Source organism: Trifolium pratense, linkage group LG7 (assembly GCF_020283565.1).
Source record: "Trifolium pratense cultivar HEN17-A07 linkage group LG7, ARS_RC_1.1, whole genome shotgun sequence".
Taxonomy (NCBI): Eukaryota; Viridiplantae; Streptophyta; class Magnoliopsida; order Fabales; family Fabaceae; genus Trifolium; species Trifolium pratense.
In genome coordinates this window covers 40,766,345-40,777,458 of record NC_060065.1, presented here as the reverse complement: position 1 = coordinate 40,777,458, position 11,114 = coordinate 40,766,345, and the positions used below count along the sequence as shown (strand labels likewise).

At 31.2% G+C, this 11,114-nt stretch overlaps 1 protein-coding gene across 1 annotated transcript; it reads left to right on the top strand.

Moving 5' to 3' along the window:
• Positions 1 to 7,306: 7,306 nt before the first annotated feature.
• On the top strand, positions 7,307 to 9,768 carry LOC123897942 (9-cis-epoxycarotenoid dioxygenase NCED1, chloroplastic). Its single transcript, XM_045948771.1, has one exon. The coding sequence runs from the start codon at positions 7,586 to 7,588 to the stop codon at positions 9,392 to 9,394; it is 1,809 nt and encodes a 602-aa protein (XP_045804727.1). The 5' UTR covers positions 7,307 to 7,585; the 3' UTR covers positions 9,395 to 9,768.
• Positions 9,769 to 11,114: the final 1,346 nt, after the last annotated feature.

Below are 11,114 nucleotides of genomic sequence, written 5' to 3'. Positions count from 1 at the left end.
CCATCACCATAAATTTTCTTATACAAAAATAAATAATGTTTTGTACAAGGGTCACGCGATAATAGGCGCCTTTATGTCGCATAGTAAAGTATTTAAATATAAAGGTTTTATATTAAATTATACAAAAGAATTAACTTTTAGAAAATTGAATTTACATATTTCAAATAATTATTTGTATGTTTAACTTAGTGTCCGTTTGACCCTACTTATTTTTTACATCTCTACTTCTTTTAAGGAGAAGTATGACCAAACACAATTTTGATAAAGTTTTTAAAATAAAAAGTGTCTTTTTTTAATGAAGAAACATAATATAAGTGATTTTAAAAAAAAAGAATTTATGATAATTATCTTTTTTTTTAAGTTTGTTATTATTAGGATAATTATCTTTTAAATTTAGATTGTAATGAATTTATGATAAGTTAGTTATTAACCTATTTTCACTATGATTTCTATTGTAAGTCTATTTAAAGACATTTGGTTTTGAAATAAAGTAAACGTTTATGATAAAATAGCCACTAGGTTGTTGAAATATATTAAAAGAAAAACAATAATATTTATTTTATTTGGATAATATAATAATATTTTCAATTAAGAAATATGTCCATAAGATCCATAATTAGTTAACTAGCTAATACATAAAAATCATTTGTTTGTCACATAAGGATGACACAACTGGTAGCTACTAAAAACATTATGGATCTGTTTGGTTGGAAGGAAAGATAGTGGAAAGGAAGAAAAATGATGACTTCATGTCATTACTACAAATTCTAAGCAAATGCAAAACAAACTAGTGTGTTTTTACCATGTTTCAGCACTAAAATAAGAAGAAATTGCATTGAAGTATGAGATTGCCTGAATTTCAAGAAAAGCAGAAAAATGACATGTTTGCTGTCAACTGAGCCAGGTGTGGAACAACTAAGCCAGGCTTGGTGCTACTGAGCCAGGCGTGGAACAGCTAAGCCAGACACATAAAATGAAAAAAAAATGGGGATGAAGCTGTTGTCAATTGCGCCAGGCTTGGAGCTGCTGAGCCAGGCGCAGGAGCGTGATTCAGCATTATAAATTTGAAACAGTTTCTCATTTTTAGGGTGACGAAATTTTGGATCAAAGACTGCTTTTTGACGGCGATTTCAGAGGTTCGGAGAGGCACTCAAGCAAGGATTCAAGTGTGGAAACGCATCTAAACCCTTCTTGTAATGATGATTTCTTTCACTCATGTTGATGTAATTTCTTATTTGAACATGTTTGGCTAAATCCATATGATTGGTCCTTAGGTCATTCTAATTACAATTTATCTTGAACCATTTGATTCTCATTTGATATGTTAATAAATTACGAAGTTAGTTTCTATCAATTATTCTTTGTATGCAATGCTTTGCATGATTTGGCCAATTATGTGATGATTTCAATTATTTGTTTTACTATGAAAATAGGAATGAATCATCTATCTAAGAATAATTGATCAATTAATTCTCACTTAAGGGATTTTGGATTGTTAATTGAGATTTCAAGGATTAAAGTTTATATTCCTAACTTGATCATCGATCATCCTAAGAAATTAGGGATTAATGATAAAGGGAGAGAATTATATTACCAAGGCATTAATTGGGCATAATCAATTGTGTTTTAATCTAATCATGAAACTAAATTGAGTTATTTGTTAACATACATGAAATTACCGAGATAAGTTGTTATTAGATGAACCAAAAAGGATCAATCGCTTTTCTTCTATTAATTTGAATTCCAGTTTATTTCCAAAGTTTATGATCAAACAACAAACCAAGAACCCCCCCCCCCCCTATAATTATGTCAATTTTGTTAAGTATATTTCCGATTTGCTTTTGAATTACAACAATCCCTGAGGAGAGAACGATTTTGTTATACTACTTGACGGCGATTTAGTTCACTTGCTAATATTTTATCAAAAAACACAAAAATCGATAAATGAATTTGGATTAAGATTTAGTTTAAGTTCATTCATCGGTTTCCATGTTTTCCATCCTTCCTACTTTCTTTCCTTCAAAACAAATGGAAAATCGGGTCATTACATATGGTGCCACAAATGAGGAATGCAATTTTGAGTCTTCACAATGTTGTTGGTAATGCTGTCACAAAATATAAGTTTTTAGTGGTAGGGACAAGTTCTTCTCAACTCCACCAAACTCTTTTATATGCACTCTCTCCTTCAGAACCCTCTCGTCGTCCCATCAATGTTGTTGTTGCTACTCCTTATTATTCGGTAATTTACATTAGTTTCAATTATTTTAGCATAGTAAGATTCATTTTACACTTATTAATGTTTGATTGAAAGGTTAACTAAGAATGTGCTTGTGTTTAATTTGCAGGAGTACAAAGACGCAACCGATATCTTGCAATCAAGGCTATTTCAATGGACTGGTGATGCTGCTTTGTATGATAAAGATGAATCTCACATAGAGGTTGTGACCTCCCCAAACAACCTTGATGGGACTCTAGAGTTGAAGGGAAAACAATTTATAACTTGGCCTATTACTGGCCACAATACACTCCCATTACTTATGAACTTGACCATGATGTTATGCTCTTCACATTCTCCAAATGAACCGGTCATGCTGGATCGCGTATTGGGTTAGTCTGTGATATCTACCATATTCTATATATAAATTACGGTTGTTGTTGCATTTGCAATCATGCTATGAACTTTTATGTTGAGATAAAATGGGAAAAACGCGTTCTATAAAGCCACATATTACTATTGCAATGTTGCGGCTAATAAGTGTTTTTTTTAATATATATTGTGATCTAGGTGGGCAATTGTAAATGACATTGAAGTTGCTAAGAAGATGATAAGATTCATACACTTAAACTCTATTGGCGTATCAAAAGAATCTCAAATTCGAGCTGCTAAGATGATTGGAGTGATTTGTGATTGTTACAAAATTCTAATATTCTTCTTTATTAGAATAACATAATTCTAATATTCTTCTTTATTAAGTTGATTAACACCTTAATATACTTCTTTGACATTTTAACAAACATCATCAACACAATCAACAACAATTATATTCCACAAATATAATCAACAATTCATCAACAAACAATCAATCATGGTTACAAACACTTATTGCATGTTAGGATACCATTAATCCATGTTACAAGTGCCTAATTACACTATAAAAACATCCACAAAATAAGTCAGGCCCAGTACTGGTCGCTGAGCGAAGCCATGGCAAAGACTGACGAGCCAAGTTCGTGTAAAAGCAACTTTTGGCGAGAACTGACGAGTACGGTCGCCAACTCTCGCCACCCGCTCGCTCAGCGAGGGCCTCCTGACAGCAATGCTCTACATCGCGATTTCTAGCTCAAATCGACCCAAAAACTCAATTTTTGATGTTCCAGACCCAAAATAAGTTTGTTTCCAAGTGTAATCAATACATATAAACACAAAAGGACGGTTCATTTTACCGATCAATATATATAATCAATTTTTTAGGTTTTGATAATAACAATGAGTAAGAGAACAATTGAGTACTCTAACATATGTTTAAGTGTACAGGACAATAGATTAAAAATCTACTTATGGTGTTAGAAATCTACATCTAAACAACATGTCGAAAGCACTGAATGATAAAAAGTGGATATGACACAGAGTAAGTAAAATTTTGTGAAAGGCCTACCTGACTTGAAGTATCATGTTAGATGCTTTATTTGAAGCATGCTAAAAAGGAAATATTGTTTACTCTTCTTGAATGTGACTCCCTCCTCTTACTCGAAGCCTTTACTAATGTGAGTCTGGTCCCTTAGAAGCTTAAGCTTAAATGGAAAAATTGTCTTCATATATATGATTAGAAATTTTCGCTTTAGATTTTCTAAATAGGTTTTTGTTGTTGATGAGTTTAATCTGATGGGACCAATTACCAAGTTGTTATAGAGGTTTTTTTTTTCTTGCCTAATTATCATCTTTTCCACCACCTTTGTTTTTTTAAATATAATTTAGAAATATTTTTTTTATTACAATTAAATAATAGCCCTCTTTTATAAAAATAAATAAATAAATAAATAAACTCTATATATAGAGAGCTAATGATTAATAAAATAATTAATGAATAAGAGAATTAGAATATTCTCCGTATAAAAATCTATTTATATTCCACATAATTTCAGCTATACAACAAAAAAAATCAGTCAATTTGTTGACAAGTGTATCAAAATTAAACCCTTATTATTTATTTTCACAATTATTATTATTATTTTGAATGTGATTTTTTTTTTGAATAAATTTTAAATGTGATTTTTATTTTGTTCATTAAATAATTAACTTGTACCTAAAAATCACATTCAATTTATACCATTTTAAATATGATTTTTAAATACAAGTTAATTATTAATAAGCAAAATTTGACAGAGATGAATCAGTAGCATAAATGTACGGTTGAGATCAAGTAGACAAATGGGACTAACAAAGAATCCAATAATGTAACATGAAGGAACCTTAAACTTAACTTTGAAATAATGTTTTATGTTTAAATCTCTAAATTTTTGCTTGTGTCCATTGTTTTTGTTGCTATGTTTGAGATACCTACTATCTATATATGTTTCATTACTTCCTTTCTTTGCAAATGGAGTTATGACAACACAAAGTTTCCTGGTCCACTCTGTTAGATGCTACAAGAGCTTCTGTATGTTGTGATTATGATGTATTTATCCATTGGCCATTATAGATTATAGATATATAAATATAAATATAAAGCAAAGCTAGAAGAAATATCTCTTCAAATAGTGCATTTTGTTGCATCATGCATTACATCATTCGATCAATTTATACCTTTTACAAACATTGTTTTACAAAGGTACAAATTTTGATTTGGTTTATTAGTTAATTGGAGAAGATGAGTCAAAAAATATTAATTGAGGATTGAGGAAGAAAAATACAATTAAATTACCTAATCACTTTTTGGAACTCTTTTCGTGAAGTCTATGCAATGTTTGGGCTTATTCAGTCAAAATATAGCCGTACACGTAGCTAAGAGTCAATTTTTGTCAACATTAAACATGCCAAAGTGCAAGAATATTGTTTACCCAGTCAAGGATTTTAATTAGAAAGTTATTTAAATTAAGGAATAATAATATGGACGATACGTATTTAATTGTTATTTTTTCATATACTTTTTCAATTAAAAATATTAAAACTTGAGAAGTATATATAGTCTATATCTATACTTTATTTATACCTAACGGTTTGGATAAGTTTCAATGCAACATAATAGTACTATATATAATTTACAAAAATAAATACAATGTAATTAAGTAATTGATTTCGAATAGTTAATGAATTTTTCGTTAAGGTAAATGTTCAAAAAAACCCTAAATGCTAGTCGAGAATGGAAAAAAGTTGAATTTTGAGTCAACGGAATTCTTCAATGTCAAGTAAAGACTAATCAAATAAATAATAGTTGAATAGAAAACATGCATGTCTTTCTCATGTTCACAAAACTTCGCTAAGATTGTGGGTATGTTAGAAACAATCAAGATTTATTTGAACTTAACAATTTGATATTTTACTCGTAATTTAATAGTAATACGAAATATATGATATATTCGCTATATGCCATAATAAATATTTTTTAGCAATAAAAAAGATGTATATGGATTATTCATTAACATTTTTTAATATTTTTTAATGAAGTATTCGAGATTCGAACTTTGACTCTTACATTTATAATAGGATATCTCAATTAACTGGGTTTAATTTACATGACAACATCTTTTAATTTCAATAAGATTATATATTAACATATTGAGATGGATATATAAGTCTAGAGAATAATTTTCGAATTCAATCACGGTGGGTAGAAAAAATACATTTTAACTCATGAAAGAAAGACTAAAAAATAGCACGAGCTAGGTACATTGATTAATAAAATTAGGCAATACTAATAATTAAGTAATATAAAGCATGAATAGAATGTGCATGAGATGAGATATAGTAGGAAAGATTAAAGAAGGCAAAGCAAACGTGTGGGGCAGTGTATATGATGTGACCTATAATTTCGAAGTTGAAACGAAAGAAAATGAAAGAAGAAAAAAAAAGAGAGACGAAGATAATTTGGCCACGTGTAGTGAAAGTCACAGTCTCATAGAGGGAGCAACGCGGGGTTAGACGTGTACAAAATTACAAACAAAATGGTTTCCCCACTCACTCACTTACCAAACTAAGTCCACCCCTTAACAAAGGCAATGCTATGAATTAATCAAAAGCCCAAATACATCATGCATCTTTACAAACTTAATGGGCCAATAGAGAACCATTTTTATATATCACTTTTGTTTTGTTGCTTTCATTTCATTTTCTTTTCTCTTTCTATCTTTATTTTCTTTTTACGAGGAAACCATCACTTTAGTCTTAAATATGTTAAGGATCACGTCAATATTATGAAAAATAAAATTAAAATTTTAGGTCCATTTTTTATACGTAGGATTAGAGATCGAACAACTGATTATCTGTTTCAAAAATTCATTGGTTTATTGTTATAATCCTTAATATGTACCAAAAATATAAAAACCTTTCTTAATGTTGCTTTCCTAAGTTAAATTAATCCTTAAATGTATCTTTTGTTAATAAATTTTGTCATTAGATATACTTTTTATTTATCAATTTATTTTATAAAAAATAATAAAATATTAGAGAAAGACTTTTATTTTTCTAATTTCAACAATTTTTTTGTTATGAGAAGTAATTTCAATATGTTTATTAAAGTTAAAACGTCTTACATGTTTAGGGGAATATATTTTCTACAATGACATCACTTTCGAGTGAAACTCCCGTATTTAAAGATGAGAAATCATTTCAATCTATTCATAGATTAAAGTAAAATCACATTACATATTTAGGAGTCTACAGTGACATCACTTTCTTGTGAAACTCTCATATTTAGATATGAGAAGTAATTTCAATCTACTCATATATTAAAGGAAATTCATCTTATTTATTTAGATGAATAGATTCATTGCAGTGACACCCCTTTTTTGTGAAACCCTCATATTTAGAGATGAAAATGAGGAGTTTATTTGTTATTTTCATGTGTCATCAATTATCATGTGTAATTGCTCTAAATTTAAGGAACTTTCTCAATATTATAATGATAATATTATTTTTTTGTCAACATATTATAATGGTAGGCACATTATAATAAACAGTAGGTTATTGTAGAGAGAGAAAAAGAAATAAGGTATTCGTGGCATTATATGATGCATCAATGAACCTCACTGATACCCTACCTTGTCTTGATCACTTATTGGCAATGAAATCCTCTTACCTTTTCAATGAGTCCCTTCTTCCATTTTCTTAATCTTACACGTGGTCTTCTCTTACATCTCTTACTTCAATCTCTCCTCTCTCCCACTATATATACCCCAATATCTCACTCTCCACTCCCCTCAACTCTCGCTCTCTCTTACATTCTCATTCTCACAAACACAAAACACAAAACACAAACACCCTTTTCTTTGTCTACTCATAATACACAACACAATTATTATTATTATTATTTCTTGCTACAACCGCCACACTTTTCAAAATAGGGAACAATTGCAACAATCACTATATATGGCTACATCAAGTGCTTCATGGATTAACACAAAATTTTCATCTTCTTCATCAAAATATTCTTCTCCTTTCAAAGATTTGAGCTCAAATTCGAATTCAATTATCTTAAAGAAGAAAATATCAACTTCCAAAAACAGAATCTCTTGTTCACTCCAAACAACACTTCCTTTCCCTAAAAAATACCAACCTACTCAACCCAAGCCCATAAAAGAAACAAAACCAAACACCAATACTAAACCATTACCTAAACAAAACCAACAACAAAAATGGAACCTACTACAAAAAGCCGCCGCAACAGCCCTCGACTTCGTCGAAACAACGTTAATCAAACAAGAACAAAAACACCCACTACCAAAAACCTCAGACCCACGTGTCCAAATAGCCGGTAACTTTGCTCCAGTACCTGAACACCCGGTAACACAATCACTTCCAATTACCGGTAAATTACCAAAACACATTGACGGCGTTTACCTTCGTAACGGCGCAAATCCACTTTACGAGCCAGTAGCCGGTCATCATTTCTTTGACGGTGATGGTATGGTCCACGCCGTTAAATTCACTAACGGCTCCGTTAGTTATTCTTGCCGCTTCACTGAAACCCACCGTTTAGCCCAAGAAAAAGCCCTTGGCAAGCCCGTTTTCCCAAAAGCCATTGGTGAACTTCACGGTCATTCGGGTATAGCCCGGCTGATGCTATATTACGCACGAAGTGTATGTGGGCTTGTTGATGGGACCCACGGAATGGGTGTTGCTAACGCCGGTTTAGTTTATTTCAATAACCGTTTATTAGCTATGTCTGAAGATGATATCCCTTATCATATTCGTGTAACACCTAACGGCGATTTAACGACCGTTTGCCGTTACGATTTTAATAACCAACTGAAATCAACAATGATAGCACATCCAAAACTTGATCCAGTTGATAACAACCTTTATGCTTTAAGCTACGACGTCGTTCAGAAGCCTTATTTGAAATATTTCCGTTTTGATTCTAACGGTGTTAAATCACCTGATGTTGAAATTCCCTTAGCTGAACCAACTATGATGCATGATTTTGCTATAACTGAGAATTTCGTAGTTGTACCTGATCAACAAGTTGTGTTTAAACTCGGGGAAATGATTCGCGGTGGATCGCCGGTTGTTTACGATAAGGAGAAGGTTTCGAGGTTCGGTGTTTTGTCGAAGAATGCAGTAGATGCTTCTGAGATGATATGGATTGATGCACCTGAGTGTTTTTGTTTTCATCTTTGGAATGCTTGGGAAGAGCCTGAAAGTGATGAAGTTGTTGTGATTGGATCATGTATGACACCGGCTGATTCGATTTTTAATGAATGTGATGAGAGTTTAGAGAGTGTTTTATCTGAGATTAGATTGAATTTGAAGACTGGAAAATCGACGAGGAAAGCGATAATTAAAGAATCTGAACAAGTGAATTTAGAAGCTGGAATGGTGAACAAGAACAAATTGGGTAGAAAGACACAATTTGCTTATCTTGCTCTTGCTGAACCATGGCCTAAAGTTTCCGGTTTCGCCAAAGTCGATCTTTTCAGTGGTGAAGTCAAGAAATATATTTATGGTGAAAATAGATTTGGTGGTGAGCCTCTGTTTTTACCAAATTCAGATTCTCAAAATGAAGATGATGGATATATTTTGACATTTGTTCATGATGAAAAAGAATGGAAATCAGAATTGCAGATTGTGAATGCGGTGAATTTGAAGCTTGAAGCTTCAATTCACCTTCCATCTCGTGTTCCTTATGGGTTTCATGGAACATTCATACATTCAAATGATTTGAAGAAACAAGAGTGATGACTCAGTGAGTGACTCGTTTGTGAGAGGAAAGATTTTACTGAGGGATGGTTGCAGATATTGTCCCCGGAATCTACTCCTCTGTTTTTCACAGCAGAATATTATTTATTTTCTGCATTCTTTTTTTTTTTTTTTTTTTTTTGGAAGCACTTTTTCTTGAGACCAGCTTGTAGCTTTTGCATGTAGGTAGAAATGAAAGCTCAGCTGGAATCACTTGATTGTGAATGATATGAAAGTATAAAAGAATGTGATATTGTAGTATGTGATTACTGTCACAGTCACTGTAAACTTATGTTTCAGCACAGTTTTGTGTTGTAAATATCAGTTATAATTAATGTTTATATTTGATTATTTATATGGTGAGTGTTCTTAAATTGTTAGTTCTCTTTAAATCCATGTCTTTTTTAATGATTTGTTAATTGTTAAGATGTTTATGAGAAAAAACAGAGCACAAGAGAAGGTGTTCTTCAATAGTTAGTTCTCTTGATTCTTGAAGTCCATGTTTGTAGATTGCAAATTCACTAACTAGAGACCCTTTTTACTTGATGTTGATGTCAAGGGATGTATATTAAATAAACCAAAATGATTCTGAGTTGCAGTATTTGTGGTTGTGATCTCAATTGTTAATGAAGATTTAAGTGAGAGATTTATTTAATAAATTTATAATGTAGCTAAGGATCTGGCCGCTCTTGGGTTGGATGCCTAATCGTTCATACGGTGAGAAGATGTGTCTTATTGATCTAATAGAGAAGTCGATATGAGCAGGAGCAACCTTGAGGTAGTGCAAGGTGCCTGTCGCGCCTCCATTTTTTTGGTGGCCTCAATTTTTTAAAATATAGTTGTAGGTCTTTTTTATAAAAGAAAATGATGATTAGAAAAAAAAACAAATGAACAAAAAAAAAAGATTTAATTTATTTTTGTTGGTCCAATCTAAACTCTAAAGTGACTAGATTCATATTTCAAAAAAATAAGATAAAATGAACAACCAAAATGTTGCGCGTGATATCTGAACTGATGACTCGTTGTAAATTCGGTTGAATGTCTTATTATCTTGAAAGTGGTAGCATCTGATGTCTGAACTGATGACTCATATTGTTCAAAGTAAGGAAAAGAATGATCAGAATATGCCACCGAAAGACTCCTCTTAGACAAAAATGGGCTGTCAAATACGTAGAAATATGATGAACATCATTTAATCCATATATAATCGTTTTACAAAAAGATACATGTGCATTGTATTAAGATTTCTATAGTCACTCATGTACCTGTGAGGCGACTATAGAGAATCAAAACCCCATGTAAATTTTATTACTCAGCATGACAAACTAAATATTTTAAGTACTTAAATCTTTAATAATACCAATAATTTTATCTTTTTTACAGTCAATTTATTAACATAGAAAAAACTTGTGGAGGTAATGAGAACATGATATTAATTAAACTAAATGATCTAAATTGAAATATTTATACTCTCTTGCAACAAGAAAACACCTGAATCACATTAACAATTGAGGTCATTTACTTAATGTTTACTTTTTAACTAAGTTAATTAATTGTGTCAAAAAAAAAACTACGTTAATTAATTGCTAACCATACACATACATGGTCCAAGATTTGCTTAAAAAAAACTTTACACATAAATGGTCCAAGTTCATAAATAAAAAAAAGTATTGATTGTGATCGTTTTATTAGTGGCACCTCCACCTTTTTAAGGTGTGTT